General features: G+C 42.2%; 4 protein-coding genes across 4 annotated transcripts; all 4 read left to right on the plus strand.

Moving 5' to 3' along the window:
* Positions 1-164: 164 nt before the first annotated feature.
* zw10 (zw10 kinetochore protein) lies at positions 165-7404 on the plus strand. Its single transcript, XM_041052449.1, has 16 exons — positions 165-382; positions 1070-1204; positions 1330-1431; positions 1756-1833; positions 2262-2421; positions 2819-2971; positions 3181-3378; positions 3483-3619; positions 3795-3977; positions 4268-4491; positions 5034-5105; positions 5197-5366; positions 5552-5682; positions 5836-5967; positions 6278-6480; positions 6639-7404. Exons 1-16 carry the CDS (start codon positions 278-280, stop codon positions 6757-6759), a joined length of 2304 nt encoding a protein of 767 aa, XP_040908383.1. The 5' UTR covers positions 165-277; the 3' UTR covers positions 6760-7404.
* A 1704-nt stretch (positions 7405-9108) lies between these two features.
* Positions 9109-12225, plus strand: LOC121190590 (G protein-activated inward rectifier potassium channel 3-like). The gene is made up of 4 exons (XM_041051446.1): positions 9109-9155; positions 9186-9303; positions 10142-11351; positions 12029-12225. The coding sequence occupies exons 1-4, from the start codon at positions 9109-9111 to the stop codon at positions 12223-12225; spliced, it is 1572 nt and encodes a 523-aa protein (XP_040907380.1).
* Positions 12226-12984: 759 nt separating this feature from the next.
* On the plus strand, positions 12985-21899 carry pom121 (POM121 transmembrane nucleoporin). Its single transcript, XM_041051445.1, has 13 exons — positions 12985-13567; positions 14267-14473; positions 14992-15141; positions 15744-15824; positions 15982-16153; positions 16243-16331; positions 16422-16501; positions 16596-16717; positions 16817-16916; positions 17138-17407; positions 17686-19185; positions 19410-19508; positions 20281-21899. Exons 1-13 carry the CDS (start codon positions 12996-12998, stop codon positions 20379-20381), a joined length of 3543 nt encoding a protein of 1180 aa, XP_040907379.1. The 5' UTR covers positions 12985-12995; the 3' UTR covers positions 20382-21899.
* Positions 21900-22469: 570 nt separating this feature from the next.
* tbl2 (transducin beta like 2) lies at positions 22470-27827 on the plus strand. Its single transcript, XM_041051576.1, has 7 exons — positions 22470-22653; positions 23585-23706; positions 24057-24241; positions 24550-24701; positions 25271-25397; positions 25911-26063; positions 26207-27827. Exons 1-7 carry the CDS (start codon positions 22527-22529, stop codon positions 26664-26666), a joined length of 1326 nt encoding a protein of 441 aa, XP_040907510.1. The 5' UTR covers positions 22470-22526; the 3' UTR covers positions 26667-27827.
* Positions 27828-27872: the final 45 nt, after the last annotated feature.

Genomic DNA, 27872 nt, shown 5'->3' on the forward strand with positions numbered 1-27872 from the left:
GTTGCTGCGTTCCTGTTTCATCCTTCCTGTTTCACCATTATACAGACAGGTTATACACTCTCCTAACATTAGGGGGCGATAATGCTACGGTGTGGTAGCAACTTGTCATCCATTAATAACAAAGAAGAAGACGCGGGGGGGGGGGGGGGGGGGGGAGGATCCAGTGCGCGACATCTCGGAACCAATCACACCGCCTGGCGGGTCTTGAGTTGTTGTTGTGCTGACCTGTCACCATAGACTGACACACTTTTGTAAAATATTATAACCTTGTTATATTATGGCGTCGTTTGTGACTGAAGTTCTCGCCAGTTCTGGCAAACTGGAGAAAGAAGACCTTTCCAGTAAAATAAGCAAAATGTCGCGCAAGGTGGAAGATACAAAGGTAATCCATTAGCTGGGATAGCATTAGCTGCGCCCAATAAAGTTTGAACTAGCGTTAGCTGTTAGCGCTAACATCGGCAGGTTTGAAACTTATTCGTCCGTTGACTAACGTTAGCTTGGTGGTCCCTGAAATAACACTCAGCTGCGAATAAACATTAACGACGCCATACGGTGATACAAAGCGGACTACCCAGCTAGTTTAAAGCGAGTTTAGTGCATCTTTGTTAGCAAGACTGTTAGCTAGCGATATGTAGTACCCTCTAACTAGCTACGTGGCTCCATTTATATTTAAACTACACAATGTGAAGGCACATTTGAAACATTCAGAAAATAACTTGACATTGCAAGTATTGGCTGCATCAACTAGTAAAAAGTGGCCATGTTTTTTCTTAGCTGAATAAACGTGACGAAAGTGGTGAATACAAATTAATTATGTATTGGTAAGAAGACATAGGCTTCACGCCAGAAAGCCCACTAACACCCACGGTGACGCTTTCAGCTAATGTATACAGTATGGCCGAATAAACACGTAGTAAATCAACTGCTAAAAGAGAATGAATTAGCCAGAAGTGTATGTCATTTGTAAAGCAATACTTACTGTGTGTAAGTAATGCTCTGAGCTGAAAGCAAAATGGCAGATTCTCTATTAACTTGTCAATTAACATTTTTTCTTCATTTTATTTCATAGGAAGAAGTATGTGACATGATAAATAAAAGGTATGGTGACTTCCTACCTAGTCTTCAAGGATCTGAGGAGCTAATGGTACAGGTTGATGAAGTCTCCAAAGAAATGGATGTCCTTAAAAATTGCATTGAGAATGAGGTATGTGTGAAATAGTTTGTAAATTAAAGTGATACTTGACCCAGGTTCATTGACAGCAGAACAGAATGGGTCCAGTTTTTCTTGAGGGGGATTTAACTGTTTGGTGTTTGTATATGTGAACACAGGTGCAGCAGAATATCCACGTGGCTGTGGCTGAGTATGCAAAGCTGAAGCAGCAGCTGGAGAAAAATACTATAATCATAACTATGCTAGGACACCTAAAAGAGGTATATCATACATGCAATTTATGACATCAAATCTAATTATGAACATATCACAACAAAGTACAATAAACTAATTGTTTACATCTTTAACATAAGGATAATAATGTCACAATATTGACAACAAATGATTGTAATTTTTACATAGTTTTATATTAATTTCTTTCTGTAAGAAGCTCATATTAAAAGGTACTACCTGTATATAAAGAAGTGGGTTTGTATAAGCCACACATTTAAAAAAGTCTAGCTCTCAGAATTATATTAGTAGAGAAAAGCATCCAAAATTGACACATTTTAACATTTCTGTGTCATTTCTTGTGTGTTAACCAGTTTCACAATGCAATGGAGGAGTTCAACAAAGCTTTACTGGAGAAGAAGTATGTTGATTCAGCTAACCAGCTGGAAAGGGTAAGAGCTGCTTACATCATATTCACACATTAACTCTACTCTGAACTGAATCTGGGCAATTTTTTGTAAACTGATGAAAACCAAGCTAATATAGATCCTTCTATATGGTAAATTTCTTCAGACAGACAGTCGATTAAAGCGTAATACACCTTAAGGTACAACAGCCTCTACCTGGGCTTTATACTCGCCAGTGCCAAATTTAAAGCACAGGTGAGCCTGGAAAGTGACTCCAGCCACGCCACTGCAGTCCGTCCTGTGAAAAGAGTGGCTCAGTAAAAAACGTGGCTGGAACATCTTCTGTTTAGACAAGCATTTATACTTAAAATAAGATCAAGGATAGGGGAGAAGTGTATGTGCATTTACAGTAACCTGGTTTCTCAAGTGCATGTTAACAAACTGATTGATGGGTAATATGTTTTTTTTTCCAGGCAAGGGCCAGTGTGGATTCATTGAAGGGCTGGAAGACTTCCCAGCTGCCACTGCTCAGCACTCTCAGCTCTGAGCTGACTGTGCAGAGAGAAAACTTAATTTACCACATGGGAGATGAATGGAAGCGCCTCGTCATCTGGAGATTACCCTCCTCAAAGGGTAAGACCTCCTCATAAAACTGGTTGAAAGTTTTGCAGTATGTGTGTCAGATGTGATACTAATGAAGTATACTCTGTACCATAGTCCAGAATGAAGATATTGCTACAAAACATTGTTTTATCTAACAAAATAAGCCAAACTTGTCAAATGCAACAGTGTTGAGTGCTGTCTTAAAGGTACAGGAGAGTTTACTTAGAATTGCACATGTAGGTACACTCATCATATACATTATTGGAAACCTAATGACTCCATTACATATAGTCATAATCCCAATATCATAGATCACTCCCATACAGCTTGCACAAAATAGATGCATTTTATAAGCTGGTCTTTTACATTTTCTATATATTTTGAAAGCCTATCTGAATGTTTTTGGCTGTTGGACTTGTACCAACAGAGCCTGCGGGTCTGAAGTCCTTCCTGAAGGTGGAGCTGAACCTGACCCAACCTTGCAGTAAAGACGGTGAACCAAAACCACCTGCTTTGCTGTGCTGTGTCCTACAAGCTCTGGCCATCCAGGGAGACCTTCAGCACAAGATCAAACTCTTCAGTAAGAACAAGCAGCACTACTCACTGTTAAATGTGCGGTACTTCCATGATCTACCGTAGTTCTGTGTAGTCACATTGAGTTAAATGTGAATAAATGTAATAAATGTGATGGCTACACTGTTTCTAAGCATCCTTTTGGCCTTTGTGCACTGCAGCTTTCTTTAACCTATCAGCTGATTCTGATGTACTTGTTTCTGTTCTGTTGTTCAGGTCAAGTACTGTTGAAGAACATGTTGAAGCCGTTGGTGGTGTACCCGTCACTCTCAGTGAGGGTAACAGAGCAGCAGGATGAGGGAACCATCCTGGCCTTACAGTGTTTGGAGGAGAGCCAAGAGGAGCGATCCACTCCTTCACAGGTCTATAGCAAACTGCTCCTGGTGCTCAAGACACTGCACTCACACCTGCTAGGTACAGTATGTCTGGGCCTATATTGAAATTATGTATCTGCTTTAAAGTTGCTCAGAGTCTATGTGTTTTACATCCTGAACACGACTTGGTTTATTATTTTTCAGATGTGTCCATTGGAGATAAAAAGCTCTCAGCTATCTTGGGGGAGCTGATTTGGGAGGAAATATCCCAGTGCATCATCCATGAGTGTCTTCTTTATTCCATCCCCACCAACAGCAGTCAGCTGGAGAAGTATAACACTGTAAGGACCTAAAAGCAGTTTGCATAGTAAAACAATATTATAACGCATTCTTAAAGGTCACTTAGAGACAAGAATTGTGTCTTTGTCTTGCTATTCTAAGAGTCTTTGTAACCGCAGTATCTCTATAAGAATTCTATTTTTGCTGAATATATTTTTTCTTGTACAAATATTTAAGGTCATCAAGGAAACGGAGGAGTTTGAGAAGTCTCTGAAGGAGATGGAGTATCTGCAGGGCGACTCCACAGACCTGCTCAAATATGCCAGAGATGTCAACTGTCACTTTGCCAGCAAGAAGTGCAAAGATGTTATCGTGGCAGCCCGCAAACTCATGACCTCCAAGATGCACAACACTGTGAAAGTATGTATTAGCTTGGGCTAAGTGTCTGAATGAATATACTGGAGACTGGTGAAATCTTTAAAACTTGTATAATATAATTATACATGAATAAATATTTCTAGGACAACAGTACAATTAGACCATGGCTGCAAAAAATGCCATGAAACTGAAACCGCAAATTTGACAATATTGTATGAGATTGCACTAAATTATGTCCCGTTTTACATGATGTATCTCCCAAAATCTCCAGATGCTCATTTTTGTTTGTCTCCTTATTCAGATTCCTTATTTTTTCAATCTCCCTCCACTAGATCACACCAGACTCTAAGCTGCATCTCCCCAAACTGCCTGCTCCAAGTTCAGAGGTGAAGGTAAAGCAGGACACCACAAAAGAAGAGATGACAATGGAGAACACAAAGCAGCTGTCTGCCTGGAGTCTGTGTCTACCATCCTGTCGCATCAGTGAGTCAGTGCAGCAGCTGATGGAGCTGGCACTCAACACCCTGTGTGAGGCCGTTGGAAGCTCCACACAATGGTATGTTATAGTTCTCAAAGACCTTACTGTCTGTTGTTATGAGAGAGTTTAATGTGCCCTGCAGTACAATGTAATAGTTCAGTGGAAAAACCAACTCTCCCCAGAGAGTGGTGATTTAGCATGAGTTATGATTATTTGGCTTTCTACATTTTATTGTTCTTGTAAAGAGCCTTTGGCTCACGTCACTGTTGCTCTACCATCATTACAAAACACTGTGAAACTTGTCAAGTAAATATAGTTGCAGCCTACTGTCAGTAGGAGGGCAGTGACCTACATATTGGCAATAACAGTTGAAACAGTTGGCAATAAATTAAACATTCTATTGTCAGAAAAACAGCATTATCGTACACAATAAACGACTAAAAAGTCCTTTCAAACTGACGCTCAAATGGACCCCTAAATGGACTTGAGATTCACTGGACCCTGCAATTTCTATAATGCATCTTGGGTTTTTTTTTGTTTGGTTTTTTTTAATCGTACCACAAGGCTTCATCAATAAAATAAGTGTTTTAAAAAGTAATATATTTTTCTGCTCTTTTCAGTGCATTACAACTCTTCTTCACTGTGAGGAACATTTTCCAGCTGTTCTATGATGTTGTACCAACATATCACAAGTAAGGATGTTTCCATCACGTGACATACGCAGACTAATCCCAGCACATTTCACCTGAAGGTTGTCTCTTGTTTCTTTGCTACTCCATCCAGGGAGAACCTGCTCAAGTTCCCTCACCTGGCTGCCATTCAACACAATAACTGCATGTACCTGGCCCACCACCTGCTCACACTGGGCCACCATTTCAGAGCCCACTTGCCACAGCCCCTCAGCGAGGGCATTGCAACATTTGTGGACATGGTGCCCGGATTCAGGAAACTGGGTAAACAAACGGTCCTTCTACTGACAGCCACATTGTTATGAAATTTAGTGCAGAAATTTGTGGTCGCCAGAAGATGATTCCTATTAATGTTGGTGACCAGCACTGTTATCTGTGATTTAAAAACCACTGGCTTGGTGTTGTTAAAATTTCCTGTGGACATTCATGGCCCTCACCTTATCCTTTAGGTGCTCAGTGCTTCTTAGCACAGTTGAATGTCCAGAGAGCTGAACTGTTGGAGAGACTTTCCACTGCTCACAACTTCTGCAACCTGGATGATGAAGATAATTACATTGCAGCTAGCAAAGCAGTAAGACAGGTGAGAGGTAACGCATTGAAAATAAAATGTAAAGGAGTTTTAACTACGAGTGTGTCAGCTCAGGAAATATTTAAGACTATCATAACCCTCATTAAAGTTTTATTATTCTCTGCTTTTCACTCATACACATTCCGCCTGTTTCTTTGATTGCAGGTCATTCATCAGTTGAAACAGTTGGGTACAGTGTGGCAGGACGTCCTACCAGTCAGCATCTATTGTAAAGCAATGGGCAACCTGCTCAACACAGCCATCACGGAAATCATTTCCAAAATCATGATGCTCGAGGTTTGTCTTTTTTTTTTCCATCACAGTGTTTTGGTGTAATAGCCAGACTTGTCTTAAACCAGTTCAGAGGTGTTACTGGTGTTACTAATGAACATTAAAAAAAAGAGAAATCCTTAGAATTTATTTTTCAAATGTTGCAAATGTCAGAAATATCCCAGTGAAAATGATCATGGCAAAAACTCTGAATCGGCAGGGTCCAGCAGGTTGAAGAAACAAACTGTAAATTCCAAAATAAAAGCTGGAATTCAAACAGTGGAAGAGTTGAAATTATATGTATATAATCAGTAAGGATTTTATTTCTCGCTTACAGGATATTTCCTCTGAGGATGGGGAACACCTACACACTCTGTGCCAAACCATCATCGAAGAAGGTCCGCTGGTCTTCATCCCTCTGGCTGAGGAAAACAAGAACAAGAAATATCAGGAGGAAGTGCCTCTCTATGTGAAGAAGTGGAGTACCTTCAAGGAGCTGGTTATCGTGCTGCGGGCCAACCTGCAGGAGATTGTTGACAGGTAAGAAGGAAACTTGACGATAAAGGATCAATAGATATAAGTCTAAAGTCTTGAAGGATGAAAATATATTGAATTTATTTGAAAATATATATATATTTAAACCATTAAGCCTCAAACATCTTCAGCCTGGCTGATTTCCCTGTGATTCCTCTCCACAGGTGGGCTGACGGTAAAGGTCCGTTGGCATTGGAGCTCTCCAGCTCGGAGGTGAAGAATCTGATCCGAGCCTTGTTTCAGAACACAGAGAGGAGAGCTGTAGCTCTGACCAAAATCAAGTAGACACTTGGAGCAAATGACCACCAAGAAGATACTATAGCACTTTTTCCTCTGGGGAAAATATGATTCATGTCTTTATTCATTTCCATTTTCTGTTATGTCCATTAAATATATATACACTCAACTGTATGTAGATTGAACAGCTTGTCACAGAGGAGTGGTTGACTTCTCTCGGGGTATAAGCTGGTTGTAATCAGTGTGTAGGGAAATGTTCCTTCTCAGCATTCAGACTGCAATTATTCCTACAGAGATTACATGGAGGCTTCTTTACATCAGCATCCCACAGATTCAGTCGTATTGCTTCGGGGGTTTTCAATGAGAAAGCCAACTCAGATTGTGTAACCAGTGGCTTGCCATCTGTTGACACGTGATGTCGTATCCAGGGTTAACTTTGCTGTAACTTGTTGGTCAAACTTCATCCATGGCTTGATTCAGAGCTATAAGCTTCTCTGTACTGATCTCATTTCAGAAGAATTAGTTGAGTAATTCTTGTTCAAACCTCAATGCCTCTAAATGAACATTTAGTTCAGACAAAAACACCCTGGACCTTGCATCTCTTGTTAAAGTTTTTTTTTCTTGTAAAAGCCATTAAACTGAACTCTTCTATAATGTATTTATTTTTTGTCCAAATAAACCAAAAGGCTCAACTTTTTAGAACATTTTCCGAACTAATAATTTGACCTGATAAGATGACACTTGAGGTGGTGGTCCAGTGACACACAGGTACCAACACCACCAAGCAGTGTTTTGGGTTGAATGCTGTCGGTATTTTCCCTGTGAATGACGTGGGGTGGGGGGGGGGGGGGGGGGGGGGGGGTGGAGACAAACAGCTGGACAGTTGTACAGAAGCTCCTCTCTCACTCCATGTGTCCTTTCTTCATCTGATCGAACCTGATGATTTCAACAAGGAAGTTAAGTTCTGGCAGTAACCGTGTTCATCTTTACAGGTATGTTTTACAGAGGTATGTGATTATTTTTCACCTTTTGTAATGATCTTTCCACAGACACATTATAATCAGTGGCAGCAATCATTAAAACATTTCGTATATTTGTAAAATTGATAGGAAGAATTTAGAATAATCCACAATTAGTCATTCTTTTTGTTAAAAATCAACCTGCTGATCATTTTTCAATTAATTCATTAATCGTTTGATGTTTGAAATCACACATTTACATTTATAAAACAACAATTTCCCAGATCTTTGTTATGTCTGACTGACTGACTCAAAATTCAGAAATTAGACTTTCAGTCAATCAGTAAAGCTCTATGACATGGAAAAAGTGACAAATTCTCACATTGGAGAAGCTTAATCGATTATAAGATCTATGGGTGATTAATTTTCCATTGATCAGTCCATCATGGCATCTCAAAACAAATCTGCAATAAGTTTCCTGTAAAGAACAAACTTGGCATAGGCAGAAGAGACAGTATTCAAATGGGACACTTCCATTTAACTAAAAATAGTACAGAAATGTTGTAAATGACTCTTTATATCCTGCTCTCCCTTCTAATAACTTGAGTTAGAAGACCAATTTTGATTATGATTATGATTATTATTTTTTTTTTTTAGATTTTCTGCCTGCTTAAGACAGACATATTCCCTTACAATAAAATCCTGTCCGTCTGATTGGCTCCACACAGACGGGTTGTGGTCAGGATTCTGAAGCTCATTTACATTTTGTGTGTGGGCGTTGTGCGTTGTACAGAAAGTACAGCATTGTTTATTTAACATTTTTTGCCAAAGAGAAGGGAATTTACTACAGTTCATTTGGCCACATCTGGACAATACTATTTCTAAGCCTTCTGGCAAATGCAGTCAGTAATCTTTTCAAATCCATCGTGTTTCTTGGATTAATTTTGAGGATTGGGGATAATCCCTTCATGTGAAACAAGTTGCAGTAGTGCTGAGACACTGATCAGCCCACTTCAAACAGATGAAACCTAATCTTATGCTGTTGAGAAATTAAAGCAACGTTTGGTTTTGGCACATCATTTTACACCATCACAGCTTCAGCTGATCTACAGACGTATCTAAGGTTTTTTTTAAACTGGAAGAGCAGCAGAAAACACCTAGGAGACTTTAGTTGTCAACAAAATAAAACTGGACAATTTAATATACATGTTGCATTGAATTAAATTCTCAAAGCCTTTCAAGTTCCTGTGCCAATGGCTCACACAACTCTTTGTTTCCTCAAACACTTCCTGAAGTAAGTATTGAAGCAGCACTAACAGGAGACATCTGGTTGTTTTAGTGATGTAACTCTGTAGTTATTTGATCTATTTCAATTTAATGTTGTTGCCCAAACAGAAGCAAAACTTAAGGAGGACTCTACATCTTGAAGACCTCAGCAATGAGCTCCAGTGTGATCTGCAGCAGAGAGACAATAAAAAACGTTCAGTGCAACAGTCACATCAGGAGCCCCATCAGGATCGAGCCTCGCAGGAACTCCATTCCCCCAACACGGACTCTCACTGCCAAACATCTGCTGGCATACCTGCCCAGACCACAGCCAGAATCAACACGTTACACTCCTTACACATACAAGGTACAGATTTCTATATTAATCACTGTAAGTAAGTACAAGTACCATACAGTTTTGTAGCCTGTGTGATTTAAGATTAGAGTTTCATCTTTTTTTCCCCTACAGATAACGACTGTAGTTTTTTTTGCATTTGTTGAGCACTACTTTCATTAACACACACTTGGTGCTCTAGTGAGTATTTATGGCAGCAGAACAGTGTTTATGAGTCAAAATGGTCATGTTCATGTTCACAGTAAAGAAGGAACATGTCAGCCAGTGCAATGGTGTTGTGTAGTGTCAAGTGTATGCTTTCTATGACACAGAGGAATAATTTATATAAGGCTTTGAAACCACAGACAATACTTGGTGGGACTGACACATTTGTGGCTTTGGACCTTTGCTTTGTTGACTGTAAGAAAGTCTGATAAGGTGGTAGGCTGAACCTGCGCTTTAGTGGTTGAAAACAGGAATCGGTTTGCTGTTTCAAAATATTTTGTTGAATACAAATTGGACGTGGTCCGAGTCAGATCCCGGGTCAGGTCTAAGTTACTAGGAAATGGATTTGTGAAGACCTTTACTAAAAGTTACTTTTAGAGTCAGAGGACAGAGGAGGTCCCCTGCCCTTACAGACATCAGTACAAGTGACTGGCATGGAACTGATTTTTGGATACTTAGGACACTGGCAATGTCCTCCAGAATCTGGCAGAAGGGAAAGCCTCGTTTCCCTGCCAGATTTTGAAAGAGGTTTTAGAACTGGACAGACTTCAATAGGACACAGCTCATGAATCTACTTGTTTACTTATTTGGTTGTTTTGTACTTAAGCATTTTATGAACATTGCGTTTTGTTGTCTCTCATTTCAGGTCGCAGCTAAATCCACCGTTGCCTCCATGATGATTACAAAAAGAGCCTCTCTTATCCACAACTTGAACTATGTTAACTGCTCATCCCTCCCACCATCCCAGGAGGCCTCTCCTTCCCACACCCAGAATCCCTGCAGTCAGTCCTCTCAGGCTTTGACTTTGGCTAAGCAAGAACTTCCACAAGAGCACAATGTCCAAGAAACTCCTCTGGAACTAGTAGAAGAGATCCCGAAGCCTCAGCGTTTGTATCGCAGCAGACACCTCAAGCGTTTCAGCTCCAGATGGCAATCGAGAGGCTCCACTGGCAGCAACAACATTCCGATCTCTGCAATAGAGAAGCAGCTTGGTGCAAGGAGTCACAAGAAGCGTTGTAAGCTGCTGGGTGACGAGCACTCTTTGCATGTCACTGCCAGCAATCAGCGCCAGCGTTATGTCACCAAGGACGGAAAGTGTAGGGTCAATCTGGGACCTATTGAGGACAAGAGTCGCTTCATCTCAGATATTTTCACCACATTAGTAGACCTCAAGTATCGCTGGTTCCTTCTTGTCTTCTCTATGTGCTACATTCTGACGTGGGTGGCCTTTGGTGGAATCTACTTTTTAGGTGCCTGGTTGCGTGATGACATTGCACATGTTAACGACCTACAATGGCAGGCCTGCTTCCAAAATGTAGACAGTTTTCTATCAGCCCTGCTCCTGTCATTAGAAAGCCAGAGGACTATTGGGTACGGTTCTAGGATGGTGACAGCTAACTGTCCTGAGGGTACTGTGCTCCTGATGGTCCAGTCCATCCTTGGCTCCATTATCGACGCTCTGATGGTGGGGTGCATGTTTGTTAAAATCTCCCGGCCGCAGCAGAGAGCCCAGACGCTGATCTTCAGCAAGCACTGTGTCATATGTGAGCGTGACGAGAAGCTGTGCATGCTCTTCCGCATTGGTGATCTGAGAGAGAGCCACATGGTGGATGCTAAGATCCGGGCCAAGCTGATCAAGTCCAGGCAGACCAAGGAGGGCGAGTTCATCCCCCTGGAACAGTCAGAGATCAATCTGGGCTACGACACCGGGGGAGACAGGCTGCTCCTGGTGGAACCCCAGACCATCACCCACATCATCAATGAAAGCAGCCCGTTCTGGGAGGTGGGGGCTGAGCGTTTGAAGAGGGAAACTTTTGAGATCATTGTCATCCTGGAGGGCATCGTAGAGGCATCAGGTTTGTAGAAATATTTTAAGTCTAGTTCTGTCCTCCAACTGAGATCATGTGCATAGTAAAGCAGCTGCATTTAAAAACATTGTATTCTCAAATCCTTTTCTTGTTGTCATAGAGGGAAAGCCATGGCCTGCTGCTTGAGCTTCAGGATTTGTTCTGGTTTATCTTCTCTGACTCTATTGTCCCTGACATATATTTATTTCTGCATGACTTTAGTTTTTTCATTTGATTGTAGGCTTTCATGCTAACTGTATCTCATGCAGAAAAGGGGGAGTAGCTTTGGTGCAGTGAGATTTGATCATCTGTCATTTGTACTGTCTATTCTAAGCAATCTCATCCTCTTACTGTTAAGATACAGAGCAACAGACTCAGACTCATAAGTACCTTATATCAGTGTTTTTGAAATGTTCAGTTTTTCTAATCAAAAACAAAACATTATCACAGAGTGTTCTTGAAAAACCTTGCTTCTTGTTGGTTGAAAATGCTGCCAAATGTGGAAGGAAGGCCAGAAATTGAGAGAAAAGGACACATTTTCAAATGTATTTGCAAAATAGCCAACATATTTTATTTAAAATACTACATAATGGTACACATGCCCTCATGAGAATGCTGTTTTATTTGTCAGCTTTTTTTTCCAGTAAAGTGACAGTTATCTGATCCTCTGATGACTTGTGTTGCAGGTATGACATGCCAGGCGAGGACTTCCTACACAGAGGATGAGATCCTGTGGGGCCACCGATTTGAGTCCTGCATTTCCTTGGAGAAAGGGGCGTTTCGTGTTGACTACTCTGCTTTTGACAAAACCTTTGAGGTACAAATGTCCCTACTGAGCGCCAAAGACAGGAGCTCATCAAAGGAACAAGAAGACTTGTTTTAGAAAATGTTGGCTAAACAAACAGTTGTTGTTTCTGTACATTAATACTGCATATAATGAGTTACTTAAAGTGATTGTGATACTCCCTGATAAACAATAATACTCGTACTTCATGAATATTGATCTCAGGGTGGCCATAATTTCTTTTTTTCATTTGTGTCTGTATAAAGACTTGCTCTTTGTTTTTATTCCAATGCCATGTCGTCTATGTTACATTATGAAATCTTTTATGTCATGTTTAAATATTTTTTTCAACAATTAAAATAAACATCCTGCTAAACCCAGTTGTCTGTGGTCTTGTCTGGACAGTTGAACTCTCGTGGCAAAATAATTTTAACCCAAAGGCCCACTTACTAACTTTTTGTAGACATTTCAACTCTGGTGGGTTATTATTACACTTCTTACTTCACTACATTTATCTGGCTGACATAGCTTCTAGTTATGTTTCATATAAAGACTTTACATGTAATAATCTTATACTGTAAAATATAATTCATTGCAGATTAAACCTGTGGTACAGGTACATTTTGCTGAGAATACTTCTGTTCTTTTTCTTGGATGGGCTTCTGAACGCAGGAATTTTACCTGTAATGATTTTTGTACAGGTACTGGTACTTATAAGCCAAAGATCTGAGTACTTCTTCCACCATAGGCAACACTGTGCTATTGGATTTGGTTTATTTTTTACTCCAGCCCGGTTGGGGACGCTGTTGCAATATCGCCCTAAACTCCAAGGAAGAAGAAGTAGTGTCAGAAGAGCAGCATGATGGGATATGAGAGTCCTCCGGCGGCGCGTTGCCGCCATGTCACCTAGAGAGAAACATTTAGCGCTTCTCTCTGCTTTAGGCGTAGTTAGTCTTGCTCTTTATTATATTCCTACTTTTCTTTACGCGACTTTAATTCTCGCAGTTTGTTGTATTGTGTGTTACTATCACAGCGGAGAACCGCTTCCCGCCAGGTTAGGCCTGAATCCGCGGGCTGGCCTGAACTTTCCAGCCGTGCTCAGGCGTTATTTGTTGGGTTGGGGGGTGACCGGCGTGTCGGTGGCCCCACGGGGGAAAACGAAGAGTAGCAGCAACAGAGTCGAACTCCGGGAATCAGAGGGACACTTCAGACAAAGGCTCGGCGAAACTGGGATTTATCGTAGGGAAGCCTTGGCAAGTGAGTCGTTTCTTTTCAGCCCTCGGGATTTCCTCATGGGGAGTTACATCGGGAAACCCGAAAGTCCAACCGCTGACTCCGGGAGGCCGAGGACAGGGAGAAATCCCCGAGAGCAGCTACGGGAAAAGCTGTCCAGACCCAACCATGCTGTCTATACCCCGAACAGGAGGCTGTCATTTGCTGGGTATGTTTATAATCAAATCACGCTATAACAACGTGAGCCGGCTCAGTCCGTTAGGAGGCGGTAACGTTAGAGCCGGTAGCTTCCAGAAGATAAAACTCCAGCTTCCTGGCGGGTTTTAATTGTTTACTCGTAAACATTAGGAAGTGATTTATCGACACACTCAAACAAACAAAAATTTTATTATAATCTCCTTATCGATGATGTTCTATGCAGGTTTAAGGGAAACAAGGAATACACCGCAATTACACGACTATTCATAATATACAGTTGAAGAAGTACCGTCTAGCATACTTGTGCTTTGTAAACACCCCCCCCTCCTTTACTTGCTCACGGGATTTACGGTAAATTACGTAGATGTTCGTTTAAAAAATAGCAGTTGTCAAATTGCAAACTATTATAATCAGCAGAAACTTGGCTTCTTGTTGATACGCCAGACGTTTAAATTTGAAACATCAGTAAGCCTCATATATTAGCTTTTGCTTTGAGTCAGATGGCCAGTGTGGTAATAATGTATCTTAGACTTGACCGTGTATGTGTACCTTGTCAGCTTAGGCCTTGTGACTGAATCACCAAGTAATATAGGGAGGGCTGAAGTCATCAGTGGGGTGTGGAAGGTGAAATGAAATGTATATTCATTAGTAGATGCAGACAGCATGTATCTCCTCTTGCATCATATTGTGCCCCCCCCCCCCCCCACAGGGAACCACTGGGCCCAGTGGGCAGGTTCACCATCACCCCCCAGCGTCATTACCCCCTGCAGCAGCCAGGTGTCTCATCAGTGGGAGTCCTTCCTCCGGTCAAGTGGGATGGCTTCAGGAAGAAAAATGTCCTCAGCCCCCGTAACCCTCCAGTCGCCCTTAGTCCCGTCACTGTGAAGATCGCCAGGCCCAACCACAGCAGCCCCAGGTCTCTACATTCATGCAAACTCATAGTCTGCCATCTTACCAGTATTTTTATTATTTGTTGTTTGTTATCTAGGAATGAACAACATATAGTGTACGTTACTTTACTCTGTACCATTTTCAAAGTTAGGTAATCATCCTGAGTTAGTAATCCATCTTGGGAGTCATCGTACCTTGATGAATTTTTGTCAGAGTTGTATTACTATTGTGAGTTAATGCAGTGGAGACTTTTCAAAAGTAACCTGCACATGTAACTGTTTCAAGTATGCAACTATATCTTATTTGCAGGCCTGTTTGCAACAGTAACAAAACCTTGACAACATTAAAGACAGTCATAATGTTCACTGAAATGGATTCTCTCTATACTGACAACAGATAGTGGCTGTGTCTTATTCGACTGCCTTGTATTTCTGTGTTTTATTTTGTCATAAGTCCAGTGGTTAGTAAAACCATGATTTGTGGCTTTGCTGCTTGAATGTTAACACTAACCAGAGCTGCACTGTCTCCTGTTTGTATTTTTAGTTTGGACCATCTGAATTGTGCAGGGCTCCCCAGGGCGACTGTAGACCCCTGCTCCAGAGAAAGTGTCCTCAGAGTGTTGAAGGATAGCCGCAAGAGAGATGTGGAGGATGAGGACAGGAGCTTCACAACTGAGCAGAGAAGCAAAAGAAGGTACCAGACAGAGCCAGTGTCTGAAAGGCAACACATACACACCTTGCTTAAGCAGATGTACTTTGGTCACTGACCATTGGTCTGATCTCTCACCAAAATCACCCACTCAATCTGCTGTTGGCCAGTGTGTTTTGGTTTTTGCCTTGTCTTAAGATAAGATAAGATAAGATAAGATAAACCTTTAATAGTCCCACAATGGGGAAATTGTCTTCAGTTGCCTCCTACTGTCTAATTACACTGGCCTTGAATATTGTCTCCTTTACTCCTTCAAGAGTCTCCTTCATAGATTTTCTTGATCTGGGATAATGTAATTGGATACAGATTTCATGTTAATAGAACATGGAAATAGGGTCTTTATTTGAAGCATAAACACAGTACTGAAGCTTAAATGTAGTTTTCAGCTAACATCGGCTACCGTATATATAAATATATACACATATATATAAAGATTAGTTTTATGTTTTTTGCAGAAAATGTTTTTTCAGCTTTATTGTTTCAATAATTTAAATTTATTCCAAATTATAAGGCAAATGCTTCTTAGGACTCAAACATTCACTGAATTGAGGTTTTATACATGTTGGTAATCCATTTTATTTCCCTAGACGTAACGACAGCGGTGGAAGTGCACACTCTGCTTTTGAGCCTCTGTTACCCAATGGGACACCGTCACTTTTGGTCCCCAAGTGAGTTAAATATTCAGTTCTTGTGTTTGAGTTACACTGACTGATACTGAAGAACATAGGTCTATATACTGCAGGATTGATAAAGGATTTCTTATCTTATGAAGTACAGTGTGGCTGTCTAAATGTAGGTTGAAATGCTTTGCCCTCCTTTCTCCAGGCCAGGAAGCTTGAAAAGAGGGATGACCTCTCTGGCAGAGGAGTCCAACGTGAAGAGGTCTCGCACCTCGTCCATAAGCTCTGGCAGTGGGGTCCATTCCCCTAGAGGAACCCCAGGCACCAGGAGGAACCCTATCCACAGTTCCTATAGCTCTTCACTAGGCCTCAGCCAGGTAACGCTCCACTGCTGCATTACAGTGCACATGGCCCTGCAGAGGTAAAGTGGAGTTGTTAAGGTTTATTTCCATGTTTACTTTCACAGTGGAAGAAACCGTCTGCACCGAGCTCCCCTCTGTCCAGCCCCGGATCATCTCGCTCCCAGACTCCAGAGGGACCCTCTAAAAGACCCAGGTATGTGTCTGCTGATTTCTGGCTGAGTCCAGTTGCCTACATTTAATCTAATATTACTTTTTTTTTTTTAATTTGTGGTTTCATTATCAGAGAGGATGACGGGCAGTCTCCCAGCTCAGCATCCTCGGTGAGGTCAGACCAGACAGCTTCTGACAAGGCACCTGTTACTTGTAAGTCAAAGTCACACAGACACTGATTTGTTATTTAGTTGGATTAAGTTTAAGGTGGTGGGTTTAGATATATCATCATGTGATTATGTTGTAGCCAAACAGACACCAGTCCCCAAGGTCCCCGTCACTACCTCAACAGACTCTAATGGTAGTGGTGGGAAGAGAAAACGGAAGATTCAGCTGGTGTCCAGCCACCGGGACGATCACATCTCTCTGGTAAGGAGTGCTGCTTTCTCAGACTTCTCGCTTCCAGAAACCCTTGTTTATATAGTTGTGTGGGACCTTAATTTCTCCGTTTCACTCGATGATTGGCAGCCCCCGCCTCCGGAGCTTGGCTACACCATCACTGTCAAAGACCTGGATGAAGAGAAAAAGGCAGCCATCAGCAAGATCCAGAAAGTCCTGGAGACGCCTGGTGAGTAGAAGCACCCTCTTCTTCTGCACAGTTACCCTTCATTCACGTATACAGACTCAAATGCTGGAGGGTGTGACAGGCTGCCAATTTTAAGTGAACCTTGAAATACTATCCTGCTGCAGCCCCCTCCAGCTATTAGGCCTGACCAGTCTTGCATGGCTCTTGACTGGATAACCCCCCTATTTGACCTCTGACCCTCCTGTTAATTTGTCCTTGTTAAGCTCCAGAGCCAGAGAAGTCTGCCTCTCCTCCAGCCACCGCTTCCACCCAGCCCGCGTCCTCTACCAGCTCTACCACCACTACCCTGAGCAGCCTTCTGGCAGCTCCTCTGCCTACATCCTCCAGCACTGCCATCCCGGTCATCAACCTGGATCCCAGCCCAGGCAGCGGTGTCAGCAAGACACCGGCAGCCTCCAACCCGCTACTGGAGGTTCTGAAGATGAAGACCAGCACTCCTGCTAGCTCCACATCTGCTGTCAGCACAACCACAGGTACAATCTCTGAACTGAAGGCGTTTTCAAGGGAAGTTTTGAAGCCTCATCTTTACAAGATGATTCATAACTAATTTTAATCTTGAGATTACAGCACAGTTGTACTGCAGCTGACAGTAAACTAAAAATTTAAAATAACAATTAGGATTTTAATTAGGACTTTTTAAATATTTTATATATAGAAGATCTCATATTTCTCATGCTATGTGCTGATTACACCCACATGCTTCTTTGGTTCTGACATGTTTTTCCCTCTGTAACTGATATCATGTCTGCAGTGTCTGCATCATCCACACCAGTGCAACCCAGTGGCTTAAACCTGGCCACAACGACTGCAACGACTGCAGTGGATGCCCCACAGCTCCCCCCTGCCTCCCAGACTCAGTCCTCCGCTGCTGGTGCGGAGCAGCCCTCTGCCTTTACTCAGGTCCTGGGTCAGGTCTTCAAGGCTTCCAGCAGCAGCCCACCTGTAGCAGGAGCAGGCCTGTTTGGTCTGTCCACCCAGATCAGCACCCCCTCTGCTTCTACAGCCTCCACCCCGGTCACAGCTACTACAGTCCCAGCCAGCAGCTCTGAGTCACTCACTAACACAAACCCTCTGCTGGCTTCAGGTTTCAAGCCCATCTTTGCCGTCACCACCACCTCCTCAGCTACGTCAGCTCCAGAGAGCAAACCTCCTGTACAAAATTTCAAGCCCATCTTTGGAGGTACCACTGCAGGTTCTGTGTTCGGACAGCCGTCGTCCCTCACAACCACCAACCCAGCCTCGACAGTTTCTTCAAGTAGTACACCCTCAATATTTGGTGGATCAACAAGCAGCACCACAGCTGCCTCGTCTGTTTTTCCTGGCTTGACCAACACCCCCACGGGAACAGCCCCCACTGGCTCCATCGCCACCACACAACCTGCAGCTCAGCCAGGAGTGAAATCCCTTTTTGGCAGCTGGTCCGCGCCATCCACAGCAAGTACAAGCTCAGCCCCTGCGCAGGCCCCTAACACAGGGAGCACGTTTCAGTTTGGAACTGTTACCACTACTACTGCAGCTGCAGTTGCCCCAGCTGTCCCAGCTGCCCCTGCTGCTGCTGCTGCCACAACCTCCAGCAGTGGCACCTTCACATTTGGTGCCGCACAGCCGGACCCCCAAGCTGCCAGCCAGAAGGTATTTGCCTTTGGCCAGCCAGCACCCAGCCAGAACACAACCACTGCTTCATTTGGAGGCTTTGGCATGGCCAACTCTGCTTCCACCACTGCTGCCACCTCCACCACCCAGTCCACTTTTACCTTTGGAAAGCCGTCATTTGAAGCACCAGCGGCACAGTCAACCTTCGGCTCCTCAGTGGCACCGCCAAAACCGTTCACCTTTGGAAGCAGTGTGGCGTCATCCACGCCTGCCTCTAATCCCGCCCCAGCTCCTTTCACTTTTGGGGCAGCTGCTGCCACCACAGCAACCACATTTGGGACCCCAGCTAAACCAGCATTTGGAGCCGGTTCCACTGGTTTTACTTTTGGTGGCTCCACTGCTCCGCCAGCTGCCCCCTCAGCTGCACCGAGCTTTGGTGCAGCAACCCAGACTCAGAGCTCCTCCTCAGCCACCTTTGCATTTGGCGGTGGTGCTCCTCAGCCAGCTCCCTCCGGCCCTGCTCAGCCAGCTTCCGGTGGATTTAACTTTGGTGCTGGTATGTCATGCCCCCAGTTTGGAACACCAGTCTCCAATAATCCCGCACCGCATATGGGAAACTTCAACTTTGGGGCTGCTGCTACTGACAAACCAGCTTTTGGTAAGAAATAAAAATAGTTCTAATTTTTCTTGTTAATCTTTTAAATCCAGCTACACAGGAGGTTTACAGTGAGATTTCCCTTTCCTAACATCCTCTTGGTTAGACTGTTATTTTGATGGTGCTTCAAGAACTGGTCTGCATTTCTTTCTGTCTCAGTAGAATTCAGTGGTTTGGCCCCAGTTGTTTGTTTGGGTTATTCAGATTATGTGCTGCTTGCTCTGCAGGGACGTCTACCCCGTCCTTCGGCCAGAGTGCTGCTGCAGGTCCAGTTCCCTTTGGAAGTCCTGCAACTCCAGTCCAAGGCTTCAACTCTGTTCCTTTTGGTAGGTCTTTAATGCTGGTTTTTAATTGGGGTGGTTGGGTCTTGAGCAGCCTTGACTATTCAAGCTGTGAGTGTTTTCCCTCAGTACTGCACATCAAGGTAAAAGGTGATGATGTGTGGCGGAATCAGTTAGATAAAGAGCTGCAGTCTCCTAACAAGTCACTTCTTGTACTGTTTCTCCCCGCATCATTTAAAATTGATCCAAAGACAAAACTGCTAACGAAGTTCTGCAAACTTATTAGCAGTAACTTAACACAGCTCCAGTACAGCTGAAAAAAAAATCTGTAAACATTAAAATGAGGTCGGTATCAAACAGGAACATAAGAGTGAAACTAAATTCCAAACCACAGAGCTATTGAAGTACCGAGAGCTGAACAAGAAGAGCTTTGTATTAGGGAAGGACGCTGTCACAGGTTTGTAGCTGTAAACACAAGGGACCTCTCACTGAGTCCTCAGTCTGAACCTCATGTTTAGTCAAAACATGAAAGCTCAGGTATCATTTATTTGCCATCCAGTTTGGTCACCATTGGGGTTTCAGGAGCCATGGTACAGAGACACTCTGCAAAGATGTGTACAGCCCAAATTTTATAACCATGGGGTCTGTACAGACATAGTTAAAAGTTGGTCAGTTTTGGAACATATCCAAATTTTAACTAAATAAAATAGCCCTTGTTAATGTATCAATAGATATCAATGTGGAAATGTTAGAGGTAGAAAGAGAACAAAGAAATATTAATGTTGTTCCTTTTTTTTCCCTCTTTTTTTAAAACCAGGGTCTCCAGCAACTCCCTCCTTCTCTATCGGAGCCGGATCAAAGCCATCTGGAGCACGCCAGAGGCTGCAGGCACGGAGGCAACACAACAGGAAGAAGTAACCTGCTACACGTGTCCATCGCTGCTTTCAGAGGACTTTAGCTGTTGCTGCTATGGCTAATCTGGCTAACATTGCTCTAAGCCCAACATCCCCCAACCAGGCCGCCACCATGCCCTCTGCTTACTTCCCCTCCTCCAGTGGGTTGCGCTGGCCCGAAACATTTCGTTTGCAGAGGAGTTAGAGAGAGCACACCAGCTTGCTGAGTTCATGCTGCCTGGATGACTACATGACCCAGTGAGGGAACGTAGCAGCGAGGAGACAGAATCCGGATCAATGTACAATACTTGAAGAGGGAGAAAAGACAGTTCAATAGTATGATTCTGAACAAAAGCATATCCAAAGTTCTTTTTCCTTTTACAGTATGTGGACACTCCCATTGGTTCGTCTTAAGGAGAAAAGTCAGACAAAGACATGGAGCCTTGGCTCAAACATTTATTTTTCTACGTGAAGCGCTCAGTGGTTTGTATGTTACCGAATATTTGAGTACATTCTCTGAATGAGTCTGGGTAGGGTGAAATGCACAGTTGGTTCTAATAAGGTACACAACGCTGGGGTGTAAATGTAAAGTTGTGAGTTGTTTGCATTTTAAATTATTTTTTTAATTGGCTCTCTGACCCTGTACATGAATGACGTGTTTCTGCACTTAAGGGCAACTTAGTAAATGTCTTAATGTAGTTAGCGAAGACCATTGTGTTCTTGTTTCATACTCTTTGTCATTGCAAGCATTCCCAGAGTCCTCCTGTGGACAGCCTTTTTTTGATAGTGATTGCCAACACTGATGTAATTAGTGGGTCAGTATGTGATTAGGATGACTACTCTTGACTTGTGCTGTCAAACCAAAGCCAATTCTTCAACGTCATGCCTGTGAAAAGAATCTGTGATCTTTATCTCATCTTTAAATACCAAGATGTGTTTGTTTGTGCCAGACTACCTCTTTTTAATCCCAGGCACTGAATCCTTGTTAGTTCACTGAAAAATAACGAATCTGACAGCTCGACTAGATCAATAAGATTTTACCTTCTACTACTGTTAATACAGATGTACCTTAATAAATACAGTGAGTTTTTTTCCCATAACCTCTGCACAGCAACACATTATTCCCACTTTTGAAATATCACAGTTAAAATAGATTACACCACATTAATGTAACATCAGATGTGCTAGAAATACAATCTGTCGAATTAGAAACCCTTACCTGTGAGAAATTCTGACAATGATGCAGGGATTTTTGTTGTCTCTGATGTCTCTTACTTGCACCATGAGGTGATCAATTTTGTGAAGCGAACATGACCTTAAACCCACCATAAAATTATTTCTGTAATAATCACCTCTTCTTGTGAAAAGTGAGCAGTATCTGATGCAGTTTTTGATGGTTGATTTTGAATGAATAAACTGAAACTGAATTTTGGACATGGATGTTCCAACAAGAACACATTCAACCCTTTGAGGTCCTATTCTTTTTGCATTACTCCCATCAGATCATGTGAGCATTTGCTGAGTTCTAGCTTCTCTGTATTTATGAACAAAAGAGTTACTAAATTATTACCACTGTTTCTTCTTTAGCTGCACAGATGTAAACACTGTATTCAGTCTTTTTTTGTTATTTTATGGTTTATCTCACAAGAAAAGGATGACAAAAATTCCAAACAGGCATATGTAGAACAAGGCATTAATTCATTACAATACAACTGAGAACATGATCCATAATGTCTTCACACTTGTGGTTAGACTACAATTGATGTTGGGTACATGAATGGTGAGGCTCATGCAAGACATTTGTATATGATAATCACAAGCCCTTTAACTTTCTTAAATATCTTAAAAAGCAACTTTAATTACATAAACTATTTTCACCAGAGTGTGTTCTGCAGATTGTCATTTAATAAGGTTTAATGTTCAAATGACAAATTCTGTGCCATATGGTCTGGCTTCATTTGTTTAAGCCAGCTTCTAAGAACCACTAAACCCAGACTCGTGTCCAGGTGCAGCAGCTCCACTCCGGTCCACGAGGGGGCGGTAATCTCAGTTCTCCGTTATGACAGCAAGAAAGAAGGCTAAGAGTTGTACGCATGCGCCGTGCCTCAACAGAGTGGTGACCAAGTAGTGGCCGTTATCGGTGAGAAGTACGTGGCAGAAAGCTTTCGATATGGAGGCGTCTGCTCTGGTTGCCTTAACTTTGTTACTGGGTGCACTGGTTATTCTGGTTGCATTAGCGGTGGGTAGACGGAAGGAGGAAATAAGAGAGGAAACAGAGCAGACAGCGGAGTTTGCCGGTAAGAGCAATGTAACAAGCTAATGTAACTGTAGCTAGCCCCTGAAGCGGTGAGTCACCGACTCCTTCCCACCTTCTCTGTCCGACTTTCTGAGATGTTTCCTCGGCTGCAGTCATTCACAACCAATGCGGACAAATGGCGGTAGTGTGTCTGTGATAATTGTCACTCGTTCACACAGCAACAAAAAAAAAAGGTTCATGAGAAACTGAAGCAACTTTTGAGCGACTGCCACCTGTCACTGGCCAATCAGAAGATGGTATACTGACGGACCAATGGTTAATGCTCTATGTCCGGTCATTGCCCATTGATTATGTAAAGACGGACAAGCAATTTATTTATTTATGAAGTTAGTCATTAAGCAAATATATATAAAGAAAATACAAGCGTTCATGTCAAACGTTTTTCACATTTTTGATTTAGAACAGCACTTACTGGGTAACTATTAAATATAACCTTATCTATACAGATTAGATTGTAACTGCGTCTCCTATCATTCAGGTCAGTGTGGCAGACATGTGAAGAAGGTAGTGTTTTAACAGGTTTAAAGACAAGATGGGACAATACATTACTGAATAAGATTTAATAAGGCCTGTGGAATTTCCTTATATTTGTTTCCATAACCCTTAGGAGCAGCCTTCACACTGTGTTTATGGATAAAGTCATCATATGTCAAAAAACCTGCCAGCACTGTTCAGTAAGCCTGTTAAAAATATGATACGAGTCTTATACCATTAGGTCTTGTACAGTAATTTCTTATAAACAGTAATAATCCTGTTGTTACAAAGAACTGCATTGTCTTATAAGTTGGAGACCTTCTACAATAGTGACAAACCCTTGAGATTTTCATTAGTTTCAGTTTGGTGGTCATGCTTTGGCTGTGATGCAGTATCATGAACGAAAATGTTCTTCAGTACGTCTATTTGTCTCTCAGCTGAAGGCAGTGCTGTGAAGGGTTCTGCGCCCAAGAAACAGAAACAGGAGAAGCAGCGCAGCCGTAAGGATAAAGCCTCACAGCACAGTTTCAGTCATCCGCTGTTGGCAGCCTCATTGAAGGTAAACTCACACTGTAAATCACACACACTGAAAGAGCATCAGAGTACAGTGAGGACTGTTGTTGAGAGTCACCTCACAGTTTCTATTTAGTCTACTCTTATTAATAGAAATTGCATGAACAAAATATTAGAAACATCTCTCTAATACATTTTGAACCAAAACATTAATAATTATATTAATATGATGAAACTAGGATTCTTAACATTGTTGTTGTGTTAGACTGCATTAGTTTGAGCTAGATGGACTTAACAAGCTGGTCAGAATGTATTTGCGATCCATTTTAAAGATTTGCATGCTCAAAAAGAACAAATGATGCTTTACTTTACTAAATGTGTCCCTGTACCTTCTAGAGCCACAGTGGGAATGTGACGTGCCTTGATTTCAGCAGTAATGGGAAGTACTTGGCGTCCTGCGCTGATGACCGCACTGTCCGGATCTGGAGCACCAAAGACTTTCTGGATCGGGAGCACAAGTGTCTGAGAGCCAATGTGGAGCTGGATCATGCTACACTGGTCCGCTTCAGCCCAGACTCCAGGTCTCTCCCTCTCCCTCCCTCTCTCTTTCTATACTTGTACTTGGTGTTGAGGGATTTTAGGTCCTGATTTCTAATCAGTGTCAAGTCTGACTACATATTTACAGTCTGAGGTCTCAGCCAAGCCAAACCATGCACACAGTACAGAATACTTAATTCTAATTGGCTGATTGTTCAGCCCTAATCTCAGCCAAATAAACATGAGAGGTTCTTTACTGAAGTAAATCAGGTCTTCTTCATCTAAAGGAATGTAAATGACTTTAATTTTATCAAAAGTAAGTCCCACACTGACTCTCAGCTTTTCATTGCAGAGCCTTCATCACCTGGTTGGCCAACGGAGATTCCATTCGAATCTTCAAAATGATCAAGAAGGACGACGGCTCTTTAGCCTTCAAAGCTGCCGCAGAAGACTTCCCACAGAAACACAAGGCCCCCATCCTCAACATTGGCATTGCAGAGACAGGTATAGAAATGTCTCTAAGTCGTGTTTGACTTTGTAATTGGTTTTTTTTTTTTTTTTTGCATTATGAACACATGTTTAAGCCAGTGATGAACAAGTATACAAAGGCCATTTCTGTTTTCTTTTTAGTGTGGATTCTGTTTCTGCTTAGACTAATCAGCCAGTTCACAACACAATTCTTTTTATAACATCAATAAACATTACACAAAATGGGTGACCCTTGTACTAGTATAGATAATCATGGCACCTGGAGTTGTTTACCGAATGATTTCTAGGGGGGATAAATTTTGACCCCGGTTCCTTCGGTCAAAACACAGGTAATGCTCCTGAGTTTGGTTTCTGGTTTTCTGTGGCAAAATTCCTACTTTGGAAATATGGCCACATACTTTTACACATTCTTGTTTGCATTTCTGCTGCATCTGAGTGTCTTTGAAAATTAGTGAAACAGGTTTTGTTTGAGAAGCAATAACAAAATAGCAGCACAGCGTCATCGTTTTGTTCTTTGTAATTTACTAAAACATGTCACCAGGCTAAAATTCATGTGGTGCTGATTCTGTGTTTCCTCTGTGCAGGCAAGTTCATCATGAGCGCCTCCACCGACACCACCATCCACATCTGGGACCTGAAAGGAGAGGTACTGGCCTCTATCAACACTAACCAGATAACCAATTCTTATGCTGCCATCTCACCATGTGGCAGGTCAGTCCCACCCCCTCTATCACTGCAAACCACTTCCACTTGAAAGATCAAATAGGGAGCTCTTTCAGATTTACAGTGCCTAGAAAACATATTCACCCCATTGTTTAAGTGTTATTGTCTGTCCTTTTTTTTTTAGAAAAATTTAATTACTTTATTGATCCCTCATGGGGAAATTACTCTCTGCATTTTACCCACACCAAGTGAACAAAACACACACACAAGCAAATAAGTCTCGACATGGAGTTACTAAATGAGCCTCCTGCTTTTGCATCCTTGCCAAACAAGTACTCTTTAATAATTTCTTCTGCACTCTCCATAATTCCTGGACTAAGTACTGTATGTTCAGACCAAAAATAGCAATGTATTAGAAAAGCTCAAGGGGCTACATTGATGTACAAAGGGAAAATATCTTGCCTGTTATCACTAGGTAAAATGTTACTGCAAGAGAAAAACCTTGTATTTAAATGCTGTGTGGCGGAGATGTAATTGTGTGCTGTTTATCTCTGTGCTCAGGTTTGTAGCATCGTGTGGCTTCACCCCTGACGTGAAGGTGTGGGAGGTTTGCTTCGGGAAGGGAGGAGAGTTCAAAGAGGTGGCGCGAGCTTTTGACCTGAAGGGCCACTCTGCAGGAGTTCACGCCTTCGCCTTTTCCAATGACTCTCACAGGTGACGGAGGCTTTTCTGATTCCATTTGATTGAATTGGTGTCCTCTGCATCCGTTGTTTTTAATATGCAGCGATACACTGCTTTATAATTCTTTTCTTCTCTTTGCTGTGCTGTTTTTTTTTTTTTTTTTTAATTTTTATCAGAATGGTGACTGTCTCCAAAGACGGTACATGGAAGCTGTGGAACACAGATGTGGAGTACAAAAAGCAGCAGGATCCCTACCTCCTGAAGACGGTCCCCTGTGCTTCATCTGAAGGTAGCCGTGTGGCCTTGTCTCCAGACGGCCGGGTGGTGGCCATCAGCAGCGGCTGTAACGTGGCTATGTACAACGCCACCAGCGGCGAGCTAGAGGAGGAAATGCATGGTGTCCACAGCGAGGAGATCAACGACCTTAGATTTGACATTAACGGACGCTTTTTGGCATGCAGCGGCGACAAGGCCATCCGAGTGTTTCACAACGCCCCGGGCTACCGGGCAGCCATCAGAGACATGCAGGACATGCTGAAGAAAGCCCAGAATGAAGCCATGAAGCAGAGACTGCAGCAGCAGATAAAGGAGGCTCAGAGCGCCCTGGACACTGTGCTGGCTGCTCCTGTCGATTGAAGGAAACCACTCTCTGATTTTGATCATGCCTGGCTCTGACTGCTAACCTGTTTTTTTTTTTTTTTTTTTTTTTTTTTTTTTTGCAACCTCAACTCCATCTGCCACCAAATGATCTGGTCAGGGAATAATGGAATTTGCATGCAGTTTTAATAAAGAACGTCTTTTTATGGAAAATTAAAATGGTTTGAGTTCAGATCTTTTTCTTTGCTGCTGAATGCACAGTAATGTTTGACGTGTATTCTCTCCTGTGGTTGTCTCATCTCAGAAATTTCACCTTCTTTAACCTCAGTTCATTACATGCACATACTTGCTGATTCTGTGAGATCACAAGTAGTTTGAAAGCCAGTCATGGTCCAGTATGCACCTTACATATGTGTGATGTCGAAACTTGAAGCCACCAGTGCACAAACTCTGAGAGTGGACTTTTCAGTGAAGTAGAAAACACCTTGTGTTCAGCCGTTAAACTTTTGAAACAAAATGTTTGCATTCTCCTAGTTCCTGGATTTTTCAGTGAGAGAAAAAGGAATAAATGTAAAAAATAAAAAAAAAATGAAGTAATTAAACTGTTTTTGTGGAAAAACCATATCAGATGAAAATATTTTTGTATGTCTTAAACATGCCTGGCAGGAGTGTTTAAGTCAGAAAAGGTCATGTGACCATTACAGTCCACCGAAAAGGTTGCGTTTTTTTTGGGAATGTGTCCCTTAGATTTTGACTTTACTGCCATGCACACTCACCATTTGTGTCCCCTAGAGGCCAAAGTCTGACATCTGCTTCTGTCAAGACAAAGAGGAGTTCATGGAGATGTTTCTCTGCAATATGAAGTTTGTGAACCTGAAGTAAAAATCAGTATTACACATGTTTTGTAGCTGCTGCCTCGAAAATACATACAGATAATTTTTGTTTTTAGTCATCAGGTGACTATTTTCTAGTTGAATCCAGTCGTTATTTGGTCAATAATCAGTGTCAGAAATGTTTGAAAAATGTCAGTCTCAATCTTCCAAAGCCCAAGATGGCATTTTGTTTTGTCACACAAAATACCAACATTATAAATCACAAGTCGGATTTTTATACTGCTTCAGCTTTTTTTGTTAAATGTCTAACGTTCTTTTGCGATATTTTGTATTGATTTGCTCAATAAAGTTTTGGTAGATGTTTAAAAAAAAAAAAAAAAAAAAAGAAGGGGAGGGGGGGTTGAACCGGAAG

Source organism: Toxotes jaculatrix, chromosome 12 (genome assembly GCF_017976425.1).
Source record: "Toxotes jaculatrix isolate fToxJac2 chromosome 12, fToxJac2.pri, whole genome shotgun sequence".
Taxonomy (NCBI): domain Eukaryota; kingdom Metazoa; phylum Chordata; class Actinopteri; family Toxotidae; genus Toxotes; species Toxotes jaculatrix.

Bases quoted from the DNA above. Each gene is read 5' to 3' on its own strand.
- zw10 (XM_041052449.1), top strand. From the start codon at position 278: ATGGCGTCGTTTGTGACTGAAGTTCTCGCCAGTTCTGGCAAACTGGAG. The intron at 1,205-1,329 runs GTATGTGTGAAA...ATGTGAACACAG, and splicing joins AAAATTGCATTGAGAATGAG to GTGCAGCAGAATATCCACGT. The intron at 1,432-1,755 runs GTATATCATACA...TGTGTTAACCAG, and splicing joins TGCTAGGACACCTAAAAGAG to TTTCACAATGCAATGGAGGA.
- LOC121190590 (XM_041051446.1), top strand. From the start codon at position 9,109: ATGAGCTCCAGTGTGATCTGCAGCAGAGAGACAATAAAAAACGTTCA. The intron at 9,156-9,185 runs GTGCAACAGTCA...GAGCCCCATCAG, and splicing joins GAGACAATAAAAAACGTTCA to GATCGAGCCTCGCAGGAACT. The intron at 11,352-12,028 runs GTTTGTAGAAAT...CTTGTGTTGCAG, and splicing joins GGGCATCGTAGAGGCATCAG to GTATGACATGCCAGGCGAGG.
- tbl2 (XM_041051576.1), top strand. From the start codon at position 22,527: ATGGAGGCGTCTGCTCTGGTTGCCTTAACTTTGTTACTGGGTGCACTG. The intron at 23,707-24,056 runs GTAAACTCACAC...TGTACCTTCTAG, and splicing joins TGTTGGCAGCCTCATTGAAG to AGCCACAGTGGGAATGTGAC. The intron at 26,064-26,206 runs GTGACGGAGGCT...AATTTTTATCAG, and splicing joins TTTTCCAATGACTCTCACAG to AATGGTGACTGTCTCCAAAG.
- pom121 (XM_041051445.1), top strand. From the start codon at position 12,996: ATGAGAGTCCTCCGGCGGCGCGTTGCCGCCATGTCACCTAGAGAGAAA. The intron at 16,502-16,595 runs GTAAGTCAAAGT...ATTATGTTGTAG, and splicing joins TGACAAGGCACCTGTTACTT to CCAAACAGACACCAGTCCCC. The intron at 17,408-17,685 runs GTACAATCTCTG...TCATGTCTGCAG, and splicing joins TGCTGTCAGCACAACCACAG to TGTCTGCATCATCCACACCA.